Source organism: Mustela erminea, chromosome 1 (assembly GCF_009829155.1).
Source record: "Mustela erminea isolate mMusErm1 chromosome 1, mMusErm1.Pri, whole genome shotgun sequence".
In the NCBI taxonomy this organism is placed as follows: domain Eukaryota; kingdom Metazoa; phylum Chordata; class Mammalia; order Carnivora; family Mustelidae; genus Mustela; species Mustela erminea.
Window position 1 is genome coordinate 30,574,403 of NC_045614.1, and position 22,741 is coordinate 30,597,143.

General features: G+C 38.1%; 1 protein-coding gene across 5 annotated transcripts; it reads left to right on the forward strand.

Annotated features, from left to right (window-relative positions):
* The first annotated feature begins 1,632 nt into the window (after positions 1 to 1,632).
* On the forward strand, positions 1,633 to 21,984 carry C1H3orf14 (chromosome 1 C3orf14 homolog). 5 transcript variants are annotated; one of them, XM_032359306.1, is made up of 7 exons: positions 1,633 to 1,908; positions 2,772 to 3,008; positions 4,177 to 4,287; positions 4,909 to 4,992; positions 6,393 to 6,516; positions 15,944 to 16,018; positions 17,936 to 19,358. In XM_032359306.1, the coding sequence occupies exons 4-7, from the start codon at positions 4,940 to 4,942 to the stop codon at positions 18,065 to 18,067; spliced, it is 384 nt and encodes a 127-aa protein (XP_032215197.1). In that variant the 5' UTR covers positions 1,633 to 1,908; positions 2,772 to 3,008; positions 4,177 to 4,287; positions 4,909 to 4,939; the 3' UTR covers positions 18,068 to 19,358. The 5 variants fall into 5 exon arrangements, 4 of the variants coding, with proteins under 4 accessions (XP_032215197.1, XP_032215172.1, XP_032215187.1 ...); XR_004289380.1 differs by lacking the exons at positions 1,633 to 1,908; positions 2,772 to 3,008 and adding exons at positions 3,446 to 3,528; positions 21,690 to 21,984 and having other exon boundaries at positions 17,936 to 18,338; XM_032359281.1 differs by lacking the exons at positions 1,633 to 1,908; positions 2,772 to 3,008 and adding an exon at positions 3,446 to 3,528.
* Positions 21,985 to 22,741: the final 757 nt, after the last annotated feature.

A 22,741-nucleotide genomic window follows, 5' to 3' on the forward strand; every position in this document is an offset into this window, starting at 1 on the left:
CTGTTTCTTACTCTTTAAAGCTTGTCCTTCCTTTTTTACCCTCAAGCCTTTCTACTCTTTACCTACCAGTCTCACCTTCTCCAATACCTCCTTCATATTATTACTGCCAAACTTTTGTTTTCTGAGTCTCTGACACCAGAAATGAAATCTTCAAAATTGGGGGAAATAAGGAGAAAACATTCTTCTCGATGCTTCCTCTCCACTGGCCCTCACTCCAGACATACCTTCATGCACACACTTCTGCACAGACACACACCTCCTTCACTTAGAAGACTTCATGGTCTGTCTTGCCACCTGATACACCCAATTAGAAAAGTTGACCTCCAAATTCTACCCAGTTTTCCAAATTCACCTCAGCCTTCCAAATGTCACCTAGACTATTTCAGCTCTTGGTGCCCTCTCCTTTCTTCTCTAGCACCCTCATAATCTGCACAAGTTCTTAATATAGTCACAAGTTCTTTTTTTTTTTTTTTTTTTTTTAAAGATTTTATTTATTTATTTGACAGCGAGAGATCACAAGTAGGCAGAGAGGCAGACAGAGAGAGAGGAGGAAGCAGGCTCCCTGCTGAGCAGAGAGCCCGATGCGGGACTCGATCCCAGGACCCTGAGATCATGACCTGAGCCGAAGGCAGAGGCTTAACCCACTGAGCCACCCAGGCGCCCCAATATAGTCACAAGTTCTTAATATACTCTATATAATTACATAAAATACTAACATCAAACAAGCCAAGGCTCATTTACTTACAGTGTGATCCTAAATCATGTCTCTAAGCCTCAGTTTTCTCAGCTACAAAAATGGGGACAGTACGTAAACTAGCAAGCAATGTTGTCTTACAGGGTTGTTAGGATTAGCTGAGGTAAATCAAATACAGCGCTTAACACGGAATGAGTACTTCATGAATATTAGTCATTTTTATGTTGTCAGCCAAAATCCTCTAGCTTTTTTTAATTCTTTTTTAAAATTTTATTTATGTATTCGGCACAGAGAGAGATCACAAGTAGGCAGAGAGGCAGGCAGAGAGAGAGGGGGGAAGCAGACTCCCTGCCGAGCAGAGAGTCCGATGTGTGGCTTGATCCCAGGACCCTGAGATTGTGACCTGAGCTAAAAGCAGAGGCTTAACCCACTGAGCAACCCAGGCCCTCCTCTAGCTTTTTTTTTTTTTAATAATTTTTTAAAATTTATTTGACAGACAGAGATCACAAGTAGGCAGAGAGCAGGCAGAGAGAGAGAGGTGGGGGAAGTAGGCTCCCTGCTGAGCAGAGAGTCTGATGTAGGGCTTGATCCCAGGACCCTGGGATCATGACCTGAGCCGAAGGCAGAGGCTTTAACCCACTGAGCTACCCAGGCGCCCCTCCTTTAGCTTTTTGTATATACCTTAAGAGCCTTCTAGACTCCTGGGGGTAGGGGCTACACCTTAAAAATATTTAATAAGTATATCTTTAAAGAATTTATGACAAAAGAGCACAAGGCTTTCTAAATAATGAGGCTTAGGGGACAATTTTAGCATGCTGGTGGACAGAACTATACCAGGGTTAGGAAATATTAACTTCACTGCACACTTACAGAACCCCCCATTATGAGCCAGGCATTACTCAGTAGGTTCTAATAATCTGCATGGTAGACCACCAATACCTCACTCCAGGAAGTACCCAAACGTACCTAATAAATAGAGAAGCCGTATATTGACAGACTGCGCAATTGCCAGAGACGCTTCTTCTCCAGTCAAGTGTCTCAAGGATCAGATGGGGGCTGTCATGAAGACGGGAGCTATGACGGCAGATTTTTAAGTAGAAAGTACTTTTGGGGATGCTACAAGATATATTATCACCCTCTGTCTAGACAACCTCTAAGTGTCTGTGAGGTATTCCTGATTACCATTCTCCTAAAAATTGCAAGAAAATTCCAAGGTATTCCTTCAAGCACTCCTAGGGCAGACAATGAGAAAAGACAGATTCAAAGCTTAAAGGGCAAGTTTGTCCCAAAAGTGTCACTATTCAAACTTACATAAGGCAGGGAGGGGAACAAAGTTTGTTTTAAATAACATACACATACTAACGTGCAGCTTCTTTGTTCTCTATTTCAAGCAACCCATTACCAATTTAACAAAAATCCTTTTTTGTAAATTTACATAAAAAGTAAGAATGCCTTGTAACCATGCAAAAGTTCGATTTCATTCCTAGAACACAAGGCTATTCAAAGGTCTGTTTTTCATCTTTACTAACTAAGGCTGTGAAACAGCTAAATCAAACGTTCTATCAGCTGAAGACAGAACCTCTCAAATTATGGTATTTCCATCTGGGATTATTTCAAGGCCATTTTAGTTCCTGAGGATACAGCAGCAAGTAATCAAAAATACTTGTTCTTAGGATGTCCAAATTCTAGTAGGAGTACACCGATAAACACATAAACAAGTGTTTGTAAAATGTGCGGAACACTGTGTTCTGGAGAAAAAACAAGGAGGAGGACAGATTAAAAAAAAAAAAAATGGAGTTGCTGTCTTATACTGAAGGTCCAGGGAACGCTGCTTCTTCAAGAAAGTAGCCTTGAAAGAAGAGGCACTAAGTCTATGTGGGTTTCTGGACTTTTCCAAGCAAAGGAACCATGAAGTGTCTGTAGTCCCTAAGCAGGAGAGGGGTTTCATGTAGATATTCCGGGAGTTAATAAATAAAAGACACCTGGATTGGAGTCCTAGCACTTTGCCCTTTACCAACTCAGGTGAAGAAAGCAACTTGACCTCTCCTGAATCTCAGTTTCCACCTCTGAAATTTAGGATAGTGCTTCGTGTCTCACCAAGTTATTTCAAAGGGAAAAAAGGCTTAAGAATGCGCTTGACAGCACTAAGAGATTATTCCCAAGTGTGTAACCTGAGGGCTGTGGGAAATTTCCTCAAGGCTCTACTGACTGCAAGCTCCAACCTGAATAAACAGCCAACCTCATTTATTCCTCTGTCGAATGAGGACGATGGTAGATCACCATCTACCTGATGTAGACCACCAGGCGTTGTAGGGTAAGAGCTAAGAAAATTCACCTAAACACGGCGACCCGCACACAAACCCCTCAAAACATCCACGATCAGTATTACTGTCCCTCGTGCAGACAGGGGCTCCACTCTCCTGCTTTACACCTGACGAACAGAGGGAAGCTCTCTGAAGCAAAGACCTTTTTTTACTGACTCTGCAGACCATTCAAAACACGCTGGAGTATTCTGAAGGATTTTCCCCCATTTCCCTACTCTGTGACATTCTAGCTTCCCTCTCTAAAACATATTCAGGTTTCATCTTAAAAAGCCTAAAAACGTTTGAGCTACCATCAAACGTTTTCGAAAGGCTCAGAAGGACCGCTTCGGTAATCTCTTCCCTGAAGGCAGCGCCGTCACCTTTCGCGCCAGAGGCCCGCCTTTTATAGCAACGTGATCACGTCACCTCGTCGCGCGTGCGCAAAGACGGTGGCGTGACCACGCCCAGGCCTGAGACCCAGCGTCTGCATGGTAGCGGACGCCTTTATAGAAAAGGGCCGAGTGGGACTAGGTGAGTGAAGTCCCACAGCGTTACGGGCGGCCAGTGGGTGCCTTGACTGTCCGAGAACAGCGCAGGTGCTCACAGGGCCGGTGGGGAGCATCTCGTTAAAGAGGGAAGAGCTGGGAGGAAGAGGAAAGGTCGTGAGTCCTCTGAGTATAAGCAGGAAGTTGGAGTGGTTGCCAGGTTAAGAACTCAGAGCCCGCGGATCTGCGGTTCGAAAGGCAGAATTTATCTTGGGGTTTGTCTGGAGTGCTGATGGCGGGCATTACGGAAAAGAAGTTACCGTGGACTAACTTTCCGAGATTTCCTTGACGCTGCATTCGAAAGGGGGAGGAAGGCGGCGACGATTGGTCGGTAGTGATCTTAGAGGATACGTGTCTGTAACTCGATCCTTGTGGCTGGCGGGCGAGTGCTGTCCTTGGTGCTGAACGCAAGACATTGGTTTCTTTAGAAGGAAACCCGTTGAAGGCAGGCAGTGTTTCCTTGCCCTTGGCTGGGATCACTGCTATATGCTTCCATGTATGTGCACTGAAGGAGCAGCTCAGTCTATCAACGCTGGACACTCAGAGATTAGCGACAGTGTGTAAATCATAAAATTTAGCAAACCCAGTGCTTCGCTCCAGGAAAAGAATTTCATTCCTGTTTTTTCTCCCTTAGGACAGTCACCTTCAGCTTTTGCACGCAACCAGATGATTCGCCTTCGGGCTCTGAGCCTTTAAAGCGCTTCACTAGATCTTTATCTGTATTGGTCCAGGCCCTTCAGTCAAGGTGAGCTTGCTCATGTACCATTAAAATGGGCTTTCCTAAACTCCCCAAATGGGAGTCCTGAGCACCCAGGGTAAGGTGAAGAGACCAGTTGGGCTTTTCCCCGCAGTTATACATGAAAAATACTTTCTTATTTGGAAAAGAGATGGTAGAACTGGGCAGTCTTCCAATAAAGGAAAGACCATGAGTTTCCAGTTGGTTCTTATAACTTGTTTGCCTTTCTATGTGTGTGTGCACATGCATAAGGGATGGTATTCCTGTGTTGAATTTTACAGAGTGGATTTTTTTTCTTTCTGTTGATTCAATAAAATGTTTACTAGTCTTAGTACCAGCTGCTTGTTTGTTTTCAATTCAGATTAAGGTTAAAGTGTGAGGAAGTAAGAGGAGGAAATGTAAAATCTGTTGAGTTTACCTGATTCATGGTGATTTTGGATGCGTCTGGCATATAAAAAACTGTGCGTCATAAATAAAAATGGTTTTAAATGCATTCTTTCATTTTGTACAACATTATATCTCAATTTTTATTTTTCTCTTCTGAGAGAACCAATGGGTTGAGGTAATAAAACAATCAGCTGCTATGAAGCTGAGGACATTAAAGTAACTTTAAATATTTTTATTATTTAGCAGAAAGCTTATAAGGCAGCTTTGATTAAACATGACCTCCTTGTTTGCTCAAGAAATTCGCCTTTCTAAGAGACATGAAGAAATGTAAGTTTTTTTTAAAGGCTTATCTAAATTAATAATTTATACTGGCTTTGTTAGTGGAAATATTGTGTGCAGAAGACTTAGGAAGTCTGAAGGTGTCGTTTAAATTTTATGACACTTGAGAGATTTTGGTGTTAGGGAATGTCACTGTCTCTTAAGAATAACAAAGATTACAAGGTATAATTATGTTCTCTTCTTACAATTCTTACTATTATCTGGTTAAATTCACACTTCTCACCTTTCTAGTTTCCTTACTGATATATATAATGGACTTCTGTACACCTCTTACCCAGGGCAGGCTTCATGAGTATGTGACCTGTGTACTCATAGTTCCCGTACTTGGTTTAATGCTCTACTGTTGCTGTCTTGAAATTCCTAATAGTTTTTTAAAGGAGCCCCACATTTTCAGTTTGCATTAGGCCTTGCAAATTATATAAGCAGTCCTGCACTTATACTTGATAATAACCTTCTCTGCCTCTTTCTGTGGGCTCTCATGTTTTCCTTTAATTAATTACCAGGCCCTCTTCCTTGGCTTTCTAAGATCTTCCCTTATCAAAATGTTGAAATAACTCAATTTCAATGCTACCCTCAAGAACAGCCCTCTGAAACACACCATTTCTTAATAACCTCCACAACTATCTGGAGAGTAGTTAGACTGTTATATATATACACACCACATGTATTTTTTATCATCTGACATTTTTTTAATCAATCATGTAAGAGGACCAAAAATCTTGTAAAATGAGCATTTGACCAATGAGAATTTTTTAAAATATATGTAACAAAGTAGCTTGAAAATTTACTTACAACTTTCTACATCTTTCTTCAATTACTGTTTCACCTTGTTGTGAGTATGCATACATACACACAGCCTCTCATTCATATATGGAACCATCATCTTTCTCTTGGAAAAAGAGGAAAAAAATATTTTTATTGCTTCTTCAAACATATGGAAGTTTAGCGCAATTCTAAATGTGTAACATGAGATTCAGGGGTATTGAAGTGTTAAGCAGAAGGTTTCGTATAGCAAGTTATATCAATGTATGTGTGTGGGGAGGTATATATAAGTATGTGTACAAAGGGATATGTATTACAGTTTGCATTTTCACCAAAAATTAAAACATGTTTTTAACACTCTAAAATAATTGCAAAGACCATAGAGGCTAAAAAAACAGAAGCATGTAGTTACGACAGATATGTTGATGAAAATAAGAATGATTTTACCCAGATTTAAGACTGACTGGACTATCTAAGTTTTCCAGTGCCTTATTAATTGACATAGTAATTGGTTTTCAAAATAGGATGAACTTGAAGTGAGATATAATTAAATAAATGTTTTATGTTTGTCAAGCAAAAAAAGTACCCTTTAAAAAAAACTTTATATAATTTTTATTTTTTTCTAGAGTATCACAAAGATTAATGTTACTTCAACAAATGGACAATAAATTTATAGATGAAAACAAGGGAAAGGCATCTCAGATGCAAGCAGCTGAGACTGCTCTTAAAAGGAACCTCAGTCTTTTAATGGTAAGTTTCCATGACTTGAGTATAGAGACTTTTTCCCCACCTTTGCAAAAAAAAAGATTTTAAGTGACTTTCATAATTTTGATGTATATACTTTGTTTTAAGTAATAAATATAATTAATGAAGCACTATCTAGTTTTTAAACCCATGTTAGTTGGATACATTGCATATGGATTCCTTTTTAAATGGAAAAAAAAAAGGAAGTTTGTTTAACCTAAGTGTTTTTAATCAACCAGAGGAACCAATGACCATAGAAGAAATTTAGAGGTCACCTTTGTGCAAGAAGTAATAAATACAAGATGTAGCTTTCCATCTTCCATCTTCTTTTATTTATAGGGAGATCCTAAAACCCCATGAACTACCTATAAGGTTTTTAGACCCAACTCAAAACTATTCAACATCATCAAAATAAGAAAAATTTGATTTTGCCCTACTAGGGCCACAGTCAGCACGCAGAATTCATATCTAAAATAACAGATTTCCCAGATCTCTCTTGATAGTGATGGAGGAGGTGGTCAAAGTATGTGATTGCGCAGGGCCCCACCATTTGGCCAATGTGCCCATTTGGAGTAAAATCATATGTGTAACATTTTTGGCTGCTTGCTATACTTTGCTTCCAGAATTGTATGGCTTCATCCATAATTAAAACCCTAAAGTTTGCTTCCATTCAAGCTTCCAAGAGATCCTATGACTAAAACATTTGGGAGTAAGGCTATATTATTTAAGTTATAAAGCAGTGTTTTCAGTTTTTTATTGTTAAATATTTTCATCGATAGGCATGATATAGTTATCTTATGTAGTCACTAGAGGATAAAGGAAGAGGAAAATTCAGTTATCTTCTCAGCTTCTGGCAGTTTGATCCACAGTAATTTAAGTCACAGCCATAGTGCTACCAAAGCATTCTATGTTGCCATATGTCTTACTTGCCCAATGGTGTTTGCAATATTTATTTTTAAATGGAAATATATAGGATAATCTGGAATTTGCTGTGAAAAGTCAGAAAAACTAAATTAGAAGGCTTGATGGCTTGATCAGTATTTACCTGCAACAAGTACAGGTACTATTTGGATTTTTTCAAGTAGCTTCCTTTTAGTGAGCAAGTATTTGGTGAATGCCCAGAAGGGCCTTACTACTGAGCTAGTTCTGAGCAGAGAGTGGAGTTAACAAAATAATTCAGAGTTCTTTACATCAACTAGCTAACAGGCTTAACTGATGACATAAGGTTATCACACACAACTTAAGAGACCTTAGTTAATTGAACATTAAGTTATAGGGAATCCTTAGCACTTTAGGAGTACGTATTAAAAAAATCATCAAAAGCTAGAATATTCTAACAAGTCTAAGAGGGGAAACTAAGCTGGAGCTGTGTTTGAATAGGAAGAATGCAAGATATTCCATTGCATTCTTACAGAAGAACCATGACCAGAAGAATGAGTGGCCGTGTTAGGTCCATGGGACCCTGAGCTAACTAGCTTGTGAAGTCACGGGAAACAAGGTTGGATATGTTTTGTGAGACTAACTGAAGAAGCTGAGAACTGATATGTAGGGATAATACAGTACTAAAAGTGTTTGAACAAATGAAAAATAGGGACTTATATAAGAAGCATATGGGTATTTAAGAAAGATTCATTTCCTATTTAGATGCAATGTGATTTGCAGAATGGAGAGATTAGATTTAAGGAGAATAGCTAAGAAATCATTGCCATATCTGGAAGGAAGATAATGAACCTAGTTTCATTATCATTAGAAGGAAGTTTAGATGATGTTTTAGCCCCCGATTATAAAAGTAATATATTCTTCTTTTTAATTTTTTTTTAATTTTTTTAAAAATTTATTTGACAGACAGAGATCACAAGTAAGCAGAGAGCCTGATGTGGGGCTCGATCTTAAGACCCTGGGATCATGACCTGAGCCGAAGGCAGAGGCTTTACCCCACTGAGCCACCCAGTCGCCCCTAAAAGTAAAATATTCTTGCTGTAAAAAACTGGAAAGAGCCAAGAAGATGAAATGGCATACTTTCCAAATCATCCCACCCAGCTTGAAATTAATGTTTTTATACATTTCCCTTTAGTGTTTTAATAAGCATTTAACTGAGCTCTTATATTCCAGATACAGTGCTTGCTGTTAGACATGCAGTCTCTTCCCTGACTTTTTTTAAAAAATATTTTTGAATACTTGTATATGTAAATTTTTTTATCCTGCTTTCCCTCTTATTATTTTGTTTTAAACTCTGGAAATAATTTTTTAAAATATTTTATTTATTTATTTGAGAGAGAGAGCATGAGAGGAGAGAAGGTCAGAGGGAGAAACAGACTCCCCGTGGAGCTGGGAGCCCGATGTAGGACTCCATCCTGAGACTCCGGGATCATGACCTGAGCCAAAGGCAGCCACTTAACCAACTGAGCCACCTAGGTGCCCTAACTCTGGAAATAATTTTAAGGCCTCTACCATAGAGGTTATCATGAAAGTGACCTAAATAGGACTTAATCACAGAATTTTCAGGTGGGAGAAACTGTAAAAAGCACAAGATTATATTTTCACTTAAGGCTTTAATTTTTTTTTTTTTTTTAGCATAAAAACTATTTTTTTCAAAGATTTAGAAAGGGTAAAAGTGGACCTGCTTTGGCCAAAGGCCCATCCTTGCCTGCTCTACTGTGGCTCTAAGGAATAGTGAAAACCACTGACCTGCGCTGATCTCCTAATTTAGAGAGGAAGAACATGAAATAACTACTCCGAATACCCACTCCCTGTCAAGAACAGGTTCAGTTACATCAGGATATATACTTCAAGGGGGCCTGGGTAGCTCAGTGGGTTAAGCCTCTGCCTTCGGCTCAGGTCATGATCTCAGGATCCTGGGATGGAGCCCTGCATCAGGCTCTCTGCTCAGTCGGGAGCCTGCTTCTCCCTCTCTCTCTGCCTGCTTTTCTGCCGACTTGTGATCTCTCTGACAAATAAGTAAATAAAATCTTAAAAAAAAAAAAAAAAAAGGATATGTACTTCAGTACAGAATACATTTGAAAAATGGTTCCACTGAAACTTGAAAACATTCCTCTAAAGATACTAACAAAATAAGGATAAGCTCTATTACCATCCATTATTTGACCTTATTTAGATGCTCTGACCAATATAAGAAACATTAACATAGAGTGAGCTTTGATTTTTGGAAAGTAAGATATAACCCTAGTATTTTTAATTGATAAAGCTATGTACTTAGAAAAGCCAAAGCTGTTTAAAAACTAGTGTATTGTGAGTTGAGTAAAATTAACAGATACAACAGAACCATTCAATCCTATATATACAAATGGAAAATATGAAATGACATTTACATTACAATGAAATTATAAAAACACTTGGGAATACTTTTAACAAGGGATATGCATGATTGGTATAAAAATAATTCTTACATTTCAATGGGAGATTTAAAATTTAAATGGAGACATAGGCCTTAATCCTGATGGGGAAACAATTTTTTTTTTTTTTTAAATCAGGAGTCATAGTGGGACGCCTGGGTGGCTCAGTTGGTTAAGCAGCTGCCTTCGGCTCAGGTCATGATCCCAGCGTCCTGGGATCGAGTCCCACATCAGGCTCCTTGCTCCGCAGGGAGCCTGCTTCTCCCTCTGACTCTGCCTTCCACTCTGTCTGCCTGTGCTCGTTCTCTCTCTGACAAATAAATAAATAAAATCTTTTAAAAAAATAAAAAAATAAATCAGGAGTCATAGTGTTATTTTTAGATTTAAAAATAAACCCACCAAAATCTGCATCGAACCCAACAAAATTTCTCTCAATGTATTTGGAAAAAATAAAAGAATGATTTAAAAATGGGAACAATAACAAAAAGACTAATCCCAAAGGTCCAAGCATAATAGTAAAACAATGGACATGAATTTAAGTAGTGAAGAAATTCACATTGAGGGTTTAGTCAATGAAATATCACAGATGATAATGGATTGTTAGTTTCTGCTAGTTTCCCTCTTATGAGTAAAATAAGTTGTGTCTGCCTTTTAAAAACAAACATGATTGGTACAGATTTGGAAGAGAAAGATAATTTTGTTTCTATAAATACTTCCATGATGTAAACAGTCATCTCTTCGACCTCTTTCCCCACCCCACCCCACCCTCCACCAACAAAATTCAGTTTAACCCAAAAGGGCAATTTTGAGGTAGCGAGCATCACCTCATGGAGGTTGGACCAACATTCCAGGGTGAGAAAGAATGGGAGCAGCAGATTAGACATACGACAAGTGCTTCCCTTAAGGCAGGTCCTAGAGGTCTTCTTGGGGCAGCTGGCAGTTACAGCCTTCAACAAACTGCACGGCCAGTGACTTAGAGGACACGGTCTCTCCTCTTTCCTCCTCACACTTCTCCTCTTCTCCAATTCAATGAAGAGCAAGTTTGACAAATGTTTAAGTGTTCCTTGTACTAATGACCCTGTATCTCGTGCTTTAGGATCTTCTTTTTTCAATCCTAGAAATTGCCCCTTCAGCTAATTAAAAGATTAAACCCAGTCTAGCTTTGGCTGGCTTCCCTGTATATCCTTATAGGAAGATAGATATTAGGGTTAGGAGGAAAGGACAGGTCTAGACAAGAGGAAAGAAAGAAATCTCAGTAAATGAGTTTGTGCTCATAGTTGATCTTTCCTAATCACAAGTCAACTCCTTTACAGAGGCTGCTGAATCCTGTCATGGCGTAATATTTATACCACCATCCATACCAGAAACTTGTCTTTTAATTGTTACATAATATTTCAAACCTATGTATAAAAGGGAATAGAAGATTATACTTCCATGTGCTTATCTCCCAGATTCAATAATTTTCAAAACACAGCCAATTTTGTTTCATCTACACTCGTCACCTTCACGTCCTACCCCTCAAATTATGTTGAAGCTAATCTTCAGACATCACATTGTTTCATTTGTAAATATCACGTCTTTTTCATCAGTAATTATCACTCAAAGATAAGGGCTATTTTAAGTACAATTACAATACCATGATCCATCTAAGAAATTAACAACAATTCCTCAAATATTCAGTCAGGATTCAGATGTCCCTGATTAAAGTATTTTTACATTTGTTTGAATCTGGATCCAAATAAAGTCTAGTACGTAATTGATTGATAGGTCTCTCAAATCTCTAAAAGTTCCCTCTGCCTTTATTTTTTTTAACCCACTTTTATTTGTTGAAGGAATTGGCTCATTTCTCCTATAGTTTCCCAAATTCTGCATACTGCTAATTATATTGCTGAGGTATCACTTAGTAAGTTCCTCTGTTCCCTGTAATTCCCATAAACTGATAGAAGTTATGTTATGCTACAGGAAGATAATGCAAATAATTTTAAATTTTCTAATAATGACTTTTTAAGCTTTTATCTATTTAAGTAATCTCTACACCCAACAAGGACTCAAACTCATAACCCTAAGATCAAGCATCCCCTGCTCTTCCCCACTGAGCCAACCAGGCACCACTCTAGTAACCACTTTTAATAAAGTTAAAAGGCACAGATTAAAGGAAATGTATTAATTTCATATTTCAAATGTAACTGATATTGGAAGTTAGTAAATATTTTATGGTTTTTTTTTTTCCTCATTGAGCCTTCAAAATTTAGTGTGTAGTTTCCATTTACAATGCTTCTTAATTCGGGCTTGTCACGTTTCAAGTGCTCAGCAGCCACTAAGCCTAATGGATTAAAAGAGCAGATCTAGAGGCCTGATCAGATTCAGGGTCAATGTTTTGGGGAAGAACACTTCATAATGCCTGGCTATCTCTCTTTCTGAAATGTTAGCAGTCACCGATGATCATGATCTGTTCACTAAGGGTTGCAAAGTGATACTCAAATTCAAAGATAAACGTCCCCTCATCAATTATTGGGTTATACTGAAGTACACTTCATATAGGAAAAAGTATATAAGTTCTTGTTTCTTTCTCTGTACTTAGTTTTCAAAAATAGATTGGTTCTCTAATATCCTCCAAAAGTGACCAATTAGATGTTGATGCTCTTAAATACCTCTGTGATTTGAAAGGTCTGGACCCTCTTCAATTTGTATTCCCAGTGATGCTCAAATTATCCCATTTTTACCAAGGGAGAGCCTCCAAGTTATCTCCTGAATGCCTTTGACGTGATCTTAACAGTCTTTGATAGTTTTCTTTCTTTCTACTCTGGCATCTTCCAGGCCATCATTTGCCACTTAGACCTGGAACTGACCATTGCTCCAAGGAGCCCTGGATCCTTTTGATGAGAATACATGTTTAGAGCCCTTCATCTGGGCTCTAGGAATGTTTATTATAACTTTTTTTAAAAGATAAAATTCATCAAGAGCTCATACCAATAATTCCATTTTGATTACATGATTGTAAGACTTTTAACTTAAAATCCATCTTTTACCTCTAAATTTTTTCCCCCTCAAACCAAAAACCTCAGTTCCTAAATAATTTTCCAGTACCAGCATAACTACTCATTTACTTTAACTCATAAGGTAGACAGCACTACCAGCAACAATATGATTACTGAGTACGGTTTTCAGTCAGACACTTTTCACTATCCTTTTTGTTCGTGGGGCATATCTCATTCCAGATGCCCAGTCGAAATACTGTGTTCTAAGACCACCTGAGGTACTTTTTCTTAATGTGGTTATGCCACCAACTAGATGACAGATTCTTTCTTTCCTTTTGTTTTCAATTTTTAGGGACTGGCTTTTTCATTTGTTCTATAATTGTATATGTTTTTAAATGATCTAGTGGCAGATCTATAAGGCAAGATACCAAGATCTGGACAGGTGAGTCTAGCCTCTCTTCATCTGCCTTTTTTTTTTTTTTTTTTTTTTTGCTTTTCTCCCCCTATCCCCTTGGGTACTTTTTTTTTTTTTTAAGTTTTTTATTTATGCACAGGAGACTGTTGACACCTTAGTCATTTATTTACATAATGAATATTTAAGTGTTTAGTACATACCCTGCACTTTGTTAGATTCTCGGATGCTGAAAGGTTGAATGAGGCACAGTCCGTACCTTCTGGCAGCATATAGTCAAACAGAAGGTTCTTAATTGGAAGTAATGGGCTATAACTTGCTACAGAAGGCAGAGATTTTTCAGTCAGGCTAAGGAATTCATACTTTATCCTCTGTGTAGTGGGTCTCTATTTTTTTTTTTAATCTGTGTAAAGACATATTTAAAGTAGTAATTTTAGCAAAACTAATCAATTCCATATGTGGTTAAAGTAAAATGAGATACGGTCCAAATACATATTTGTTGAACAAGTAAGTGTGATAATAAGATCACAGCACTGAAAATGGCATGGACAGGCTAGGGGAGACATCCTACAGGAGTCATCTATGGACCTTTGAATTTTTAAATGTCAGGGAATAAGAACAGTCGAAGGTAGAAGATACAGCATAGGTATCTGCAGGAGTAGAACTCCCACTATAGTACATTCAGTACACTAAGTAGGATTAAGGGGAGTTTGGTTTCATCAGGTTGAGAAATAAGGACTGGGAAGAAAAGTTATCCATCCCTCTATATTAATAGTTGAAGCTAGATAAGAGACAGTCTTGGAGAGAGAAAAAGTAAAAAGAGGAGGACAGATGTCACAAATCTTAGAAAGCCCACACTTAGGATTAAGAAGAGAAAAAGGCGCCAACTTAGGAGAAAGAAAAGTAGGAGTCAGAGAGGTAAGCAAAACATCTAAGAAAGTAAAAATCTCACTTACAAAAGAAGTTCTCTGGAGAGGTGATAATCCCTTGTCGACAGGCTGCAGAGATGACACTGAAGTTACTAACCATACGCCTGTTTTACCAGGTCACAGATCCCTGCTCATATCTACTCTTCCACTGCAGATCTGCTCTTCTAGGAGAGAGAGCCAATATCCTTATTTCCTGGTCTTTAAGAGAAGTGTTTATCATCTTGTCTACAGGTGCTAGTGGCACCTAGGTCTACCACCAACCATAAACTTAAAATTGTTCTTATAATGGGGCCAGTGGAGTTGTGAGTCTATTGTTTGTTTGATTTATGAAAGTAAAAAATAATTTTCCCAGGACGTTGTAAAAATCTCCCTGCAATCACAGAAGAGTTAATCTTCGGTGTCTGTTGTAATGTTGGCATCAGAAGCACTTTAGTGTGCGTCTTGGCCCTGAACTTCTGGTAGGGAAGAGATGTGGCTAATAAGATGGGCTTTTTATCCCTAAATTGATGGTTTTCCCCTTCAAATCACCTTCTTCGAGACAGCAGGTGCATTAATGGTTGTGCAACTTTGGGGAGTCCCTTTAGGGAATTTCCTGTTTTTCCCTTTTACATTTCACACCCATTCCTTGCTCCCGCCACTGCCATCTGCTCGCTCTTTTCTCCTGTTCAGCATTGGATTCTTCACACCCCACTCCCACGTCCTTTTCCATCTCTCTCCGTCTGTCCAACAGCCCTGTACTTAGATTGCTCCAATGCTTGTACATGGATCAGAGAACTTTCTCTTTTCGATCAACTCACTGATCTCACAGGAGAGACAAAATTGACACGGCCTACAGCCAAGGCCTCTGTGAACTTGACAAACATAAGCAAGCACAAGACAACACAGGTGCCAATTTGGGGAGCATGAAATAGAGCTCAGTGTTTCACTGACAACGTGGGAGAGTCCTACATTTCTGGGCCTGTACTTCATCCACATATCAAGGTTACATCTTCACCCGGGTCTGCGTTAAATGTAATTGCCCCTGCGCTTCTGCAACCGCAAGAGAAAACGCACACACCCACATGTCACACGACAGATTAAAGCACAGGGCTTACATGTCATCAGCTGAATGATGTACGACACAGCCATAAAGCTGGCCAATGAGAATGCCCCAGAAATCGAGTCCTAAGTACCCAGAATCTTCTGAAAAGACTCTTGTTGCAAAGTACTGAGGTACCTCATTGACTTTCTTTCGAATACGTGGAGGATTTGCATAAGTATAAAATTAAAAAACAGAATACTGAACAGATGAAATGTGTGACCTTACTATACCATTTGCATGATCTGGACTAGAACTCTTCACTTGAAAGGTTAGCTCAGTGTGGGGCTGACTCTCTGACTGTTTTTGGTACCTGAATATTGGACCATTTTATCCATCTGGCTGTTTTTAATGGTTTTAGAGCTATGTTAGTGTCCTGAGCAGTTTTGGAAGAAAGTCCTTTTTGCCAGAATTACTGGCATTTACTATTTTAAATGAAAAGGAAGACCTTGAAAGTCCCACCCCCGACACTTCTTATTTTAAAACAAGAAACGCTGCTTTTTCTATTTGAAACTGGTTGATTAAGTAATGATCAGTCCTCCTACTGCAGTGACCTTCCTTCAGTTCAGACGGTTTATCCAGAGAAGAGTTGACATTTGGGGTACAGACATTGCTATTACAGGTGCCATTTGTATGTGTTACATAAATACATTTTGTTTCTAAAACACTGACACCTATTATAGGATATAGAAGCCGCAGAAAAGTCTCTGCAGACCCGGATTCACCCAATTCCATCACCAGAGGTGGTTTCTCTTGAGGTGAGAATCTTAAAGAACAAAAGTATAGAAAGAGACCCCATTCTGTTAGTAGTGCATTATAAATTAACTGGGGTTAGATGTGTGTATTTCCCAGATTTATTTATTCCGTAAAATAAGATGTGTCTGATTGCTCCTTACATGTCCACAGTGCTGTGCTTTGTACACAGTAAGGAACTGTAAGTATTTTGATTTTTAAAGATTTATCAAGTGACAATTTTATAAAGATCCTATATCTTTTCATCTAGAAACACCTATCCTGTTAAACCGTAACAGACAGTAGACAGCATGCACTAAATCCTAAGATGACAGCATGCCTAACCAAAGTGCTTTTCCTGTTGGCTAATGTTAGCAGTTCAGTCCTTTCACCAAATTTCAACCAAAGCTATTTAAATGCATATTATCATGCAGTATAGTGTGGCTTTTGTCTGTTTTATTTTGCTCAGTTCAAGAACAGATTGGGAAGACTGTTGGCAAAAATAAACCCTATTTGGTATATGAATATATCTGTGATGAAAGGAAATTTACTACATATAGAATAGTTTAATTTTATATTCCTAATGACCTTTTTCAAATACAGTTTTGCTTGCTGCCTAAGCAGGGAAGTGAATAGACTCAAAATTAAAGGCTGAGAATTTGCCCTTCAATTTTCTGTGTCATCTAGAGTAATAAGAAAAGGCAGTGATCAAGAACAGAAAGAGCTGTGGTACAAAGTTTTGCCTTGGGCATGTCTTTTCCTTTGTTGAATTCTCCAATACCTTACTCTGGCCTATACGGGGCCCCCACAATAGGGGTTCATCCAGCCATGAATGGTGGAGAAACTCCCGACCACAGGCCCTGGTTGGTATTTTCCTTAGCTAGTCTTGCACAACAGGACGACCTCCATTTTAAGTGTGTCTGGCTATTTCTCAGACCACATGCACAGAGGGGTGGATATGCAAAACTGCTCATAATTTCAACTTTCAGAACTCCTATGCCTTGTTCATGTGCAGAGTGAATCACTATGTGTTCTTAATGCTAAGTAATTCTTCGGCTTAATTCCCCAAAATAAGATTGATAGTGATGATCCCATCCAAAATGCCCTCCCATGATACAGAGCTTTTGGCAGTATACTTTTCTTTGGCCCCCTCAGGGCAGTCACCCAAGAACCATCAAAGCTTGTAGATATTATATGGTGATCTTGCCTGAGCTTTCATAGCTTATAGACTTGCTGTATTCAAGCCAATAATACAGTGTCTCAACTTCCAAGTTACTGGAATTAAAAATGGTTACATGATATTGGTATTATTTTCCTCAGTATACAAAAAGAAAAAGAAAGGAAGGAAGGAAGAAACTGGGAAGAAATTACAGTTTACCATATCGAGTACTCTTCTTAAAGATACAGTGGATGAATATTTTAAGTGTTTTCCCCCATACAATTAAGGAGTCAATTCACCTGAGTCCTGTACTAGCTCCTGATCTCACCCCAGGTGAAATCTTTTTATATTAGTTATAAAGCAGTTGTTCATGTCTAATAATTTCATTGTAATATTTTTAGTATGGGTAATCATTTGGTATGGGATTTGGAAGAGTAAACAAAAACATTTAATGATTGTAGCCATATATTATACCACTGGTAATAATCACACGGTTGGCCACAAGAGGGCGTGTAAAATCACAATAAAATCCCCAAACCTGTAATTCTGCCAGGCTCCGGTTTTACTGAGAAATTTGAAAATTAACACTAGTAAGTAGCCAGATTTCTTTCTAAAATTAACATAAAATATTCTCTAGAGGAAGTGCATTCTACGTATATGTGTGTATGTGTGTGTGTGTACACGCACACACACACTTCAGTGAATAAACATTTAGACTATTATGAAGAGCCAAGTTCAATTGCTTGATATGCTTTTTTACTTTTGGATGTTGTTTTTTTTCCAGACTCTTTACTGGGCATCAGTAGAAGAATATATTCCCAAATGGGAACAGTTTCTTTTAGGAAGAGCACCATATCCTATCGGTGTTGAAAATGAAAATGAAGCAGAAAATACCGTTCAGAATGAGGCACAGTGATAACTTCTTCACATACTCTTTTCAAAAAAAAAAAAAAAACCTTTTTAGTACAGCTGAGTATTAAAGAATACGCAGGTCATTTCGGGTGCCTTAGGAATCGAATATGTTCATATTGTCCCGTTACCTCCTCGATGACATGAAGATAAGAGAATCAGCTGACAAATCTCAGGTTCTATCACTTTGAGACCTACTCTTCAGAGTCATGAATTTGCTTTCTGCCAAACCCATGGAAGTGTTAAGAGCTAATACTGAAAGCTGGACTGTTTATTAAGTAAGTTGCTAAGTAAGTGTTACATGTGTCCTTCTTTAAAAAAAAAAAATCATTTATAATCATTCTCATCTAAACAATGAATACTTGTTCTGATTTTACATTTTCTAGAATCATTTTGGCTTTTTTATTATGGGGATTGGGTTCAGCACAGAATCCAAGTGGCTGTTGGCCATTACAGTTTCCTTTAACAAATGGAAAAAATAGAGGCACTGAACTGCTTCAATATAGTATGTTAGACAATGGATTTACAGGATTTTGTCCCTTATAGATAATCAAACCTCTGAAGGTTCCTGAGGAAAGAACTAAACTACAAAGCATTTGAGAAGTAGCCAGTTTCAGCGGGGCTCAGACTTGGTTCAGAAAAAGGTCACCTATTAGAGCTGGAAATGGTATTGGATTTTGACTTAGTTAGTTAAGGACTACCAACTCTGTGAATGCAAGTAACTCCCCTCATCTTTTCATCGTTAAACTTGCCCTTCCCTCTCCTTTGTTTTCTTTATTTCCTAAACAACTGTCAGAAAGCTTTGCCGCTCCCCAGTCCTCCACTGCTAGAGTGCTCGAAAATTTTTTTTTAATTTTTCTGACTATAGACGCAGCTCCTGCTAGTAAGGGGAGTCTATGCTCATTACAATTCAAGAGTATAAAAATTTCAAACTGGTGTGTGTTTTTACATGAAGACAGTAGGACAAGCTTTAAACAAACAAACAAACAAAACCTATATTGAAACGTCCATTGTGCTGATCAGTTCCTTTAAACTACCATCTTGGAAATATCCTGTTGAGTGGGTGTTGGTGTGGGTAACAATAATGTTGTTTTCATAATATGCGCTGGCAGATTAGCACACTTCTCTACAGTGTTAACAGTTGTAATTAAGGAATAAACAGCACAGAGTGTCAGTCCGATGACAATTTCATCTATAGTGTCACAATACAAAATGTCACAAAATATTAGAACTGTTATATAACTATAAAAAGTATCGGCTTAAAAGCTGAAAGCCTTAAAAAGAGAGAGAGAGAGAGAGAGAGAGAGAGAAAGGAAGAAAAAAGAAAACTGGCATAGAGACCAGAACAATTTATACCTTCTCAAGAATGTTCTGACATGAAAATAAATTGATAATTTTTTTTTCCTGTTACATCACAGTTTGGTTTCTAGCCATCCAGTTGATTTAGCAGGAGAATACAGGGCTTTTTAGCAGCTTTGAATTGGTAAACAGATTTAGATGTAGTAGAAAGGAACATGAGGAATTTTTTTTTTTTAACATCCAATCTTTCCCAGCATATGCACATAAGAAGGTGAATGAAGCGATGTGAAACTTATTTCTCTTTAGTCAAGTGAAAAAAAGGCTAAACATTTGTTGAGATGGTAAAATATTGTGTCAAGCAAGTAGGCACATTCCAAAATTAAACAGTGGTTGATACGTTAACATCCTCAAATATTTGAGTGCACACTTCCTTTGAGTTCTGTAAATTAAATCACCAGTAGATTAGATTAAAATACAAAATGAATAGCAATTTAACCATCTCAGAAAAGGTGGGTTTTTTTCCTCCCCTAAATTGACTAACTTGCTAAATAGTTTCTAAAAAAGAGCATACATTTAATATACCCTGGGTTACGACTTAGGGCAGAAGCGATGTTACTTCTAGGTTTTAGCTGTACTGTTTCCCTGTTACTAGTGAATACCTCAAAAATTCCCACATGTGACTTTATTCCTGGCCCCCACATAGCTTCCCCCCCTTCCCTCCTTGTAGACTGTAACAGATTGCACCACATGGTGTATGTTTAAAAAAAAATTTCCATAGGGACCTAGATACCCCATTAAAGGGCTTTATATTCTTTGAGGCAAATTAGCTTTACATAGGAATTTCCAACTATTGTTTTCTGTAAGGAGGGAAGAAATACCATAGATCATGTATATTTTGTATGGCTCTTAGTAGAAATCAGACAAGGAAAAAGAAAGGTCATCTACTCATACTACCTCCCTGTCCCCCACTCCACCCCACCAATTCAGTACCTTTACCATATGCTACATTGTACCTCCTAGTCATGAAAACTGTGAATTTGTTTTTGGTTGTTTTTTTTTTTTTTAATAATAACAAGATTTTCAAAATAAAGTTCATTTCAAGATTTTCTTTAAACAGCCTTCCTTGGATTATTGCAAATGCGTAAATATTCAAAGCTTATTTTATGCTGGAATACTTTTAGTACATGAAATTATTAAACTATAAAATATTGAGGTCAGAAGGAGCTGCCGTTTTTCTCCAAACTTCAAAAAATAAATTTTACTAGGAAAAAGCCCAATACTCAAGAAACCAGACATCTGGTCTTTCCTGGGTGTTGGGAGCAGTGTGAATGAAAATGAGGTCAAATGGACAGTTTTTCCTTTGCATTACATACAAGGTGTTTTCACTTGTCAACTGAAGACCTAGAGGGCTGTAATAATCTTTACCTTTTTTCACAATTTGGTCTTCTCTGCCTCATCCCCCTTTTCCATAAAAAAAAAAAAAAAAAAGAGAGAGAGAGAAAGAGAGCGAGAAAGAGAGAGATGGGTATGTGGCTGTATTTTTGAATCAAAATTAAGCTTACTTGGGATTATTCTGTCACTTCTAAAATAACCTGAGACAAGCCTGGGGGTGGAGGTGGGGGGTTTGAAAAACCAGGGTTAGCAATCACAAGAAGAAGGCCCTGTCAGGTTTTAGAGTATAAAATTTAGTGCACAAGGCCATGAGTTTGGTTAATCCACAAAATATATTCTTTTCTTTCCTTATTCTATTAGTCTTTATTACTCTAAACCAATTCATATTTTATATTTAAAATAGACTTTGAAATAAGTCTTAAATCTTTCTGATGAGTTTCTACCCTCCCTGTTTCAAGAACTGCCCAACCATAATAGCTACATGGCTTGAAAACACTTTTCATTTCAACAGTCTGGCTGACCTCTTTCACTTTAATTAGGATTCTAAGATTTTTTTTTTTTTTAAGTATTTCTGACTAAAACTTTACTCTTCAGAGAAGGTATTAACTAGATAGCGAGTTCCAATGCAAGAAAAAGAGGAAAAGCAAGCAAGCAAGCAAGCTGCAGAAAATATGAAGAAGGGAAAAAGAAATTACTTTGAGAAAGCTTTAAGTTGAAGCAGGAAGTGCCCTCCCCACCTTCTCGTGGTGTTTTTATTTGTTTCTCTTATAATTTAGAAGTTAATTTGTCTACATAGGAAATTTAATTCCCTACTGCTAATAAAAGAACGTTCTGAGTTTTCTGGGACAAACACAGGGACGTGTCAAACTTCAGCAATTAAGGAGAGGATTGATATGTGGATTTGACACCTGGCATTGTGATCTCCTTTTTCTAACTAGAACTGACATTATATCCTTACCTAAATCCAAGACAAGGAAAAGGACGCCAACAAAGACAGAGGCTAAAAAATACTTCCGGACATCACCTTACCTCTCAAGAGTCAAGTTTCCTTGCTTAACAAGAGAAAAAGGACCCGGTTCCCCACTTACAGTAATGTTGCAAAGTTCCTGCTATTTTAAAACCTCTAATTTGTATCTCAGAGACAGAGCCTGAGACTGCAAAAGCAGTATCTCTACTGACTAGCACGAATCAATAAATAGTTGCTTGGAACAGAAACAGCGGCGTGTTCTCATTTAAGAAAGGGATGATTTGGGGCGCCTGGGTGGCTCAGTGGGTTAAGCCTCTGCCTTCGGCTCAGGTCATGGTCCCAGGGTCCTGGGATCGAGCCCCACATCGGGCTCTCTGCTGAGCAGGGATCCTGCTTCCCCCCGCCCCCCCTCTGCTTGCCTCTCCGCCTACTTGTGATCTCTCTCTGTTAAATAAATTAAAAAAAAAAAAAAAATTTAAAAAAAAAAAAAGAAAGAAAAGGATGATTTAGTTTGTTTCTATGTTTTTGATGATAGATCATTTAACCTTCACTGTTAGGGTCAAATGATTTTTTGTTATTCCTTCGTAAATCGGGGTTATCATTGTACAAGGGTCTCTGATGTTCTGCATGTTATCACTTTGGGGACACTATAGTCAAATTAGAGGGGGATAAAATTCGATGTATATAATTTCTCTAATCCATCTCTATCTTCTTTCCTTTCCCAATACAACATAATCCTTCTCCGTACCTTGTTTCCAACAATTTATAAGGTCTATATAACACAGACATTTTGTACTAGAATGCTCTACCCCAGGAAAACCAGTAACACTGAGATGTTCAAAAGAAGCTAAATGTAGAACCTTTTAAAATGCTATCCAGGAAAACATAAAGCTGGGTAACATGTAAGCACCATTCATTCATGCCTTCAACAGATCTTACTGATTGCCCACTGTGTAGCATTCACAGTTCTAAACACCAGAAGTATAGCAGGACACAAAATTGTCCCTCAAATCCATGTCCTCC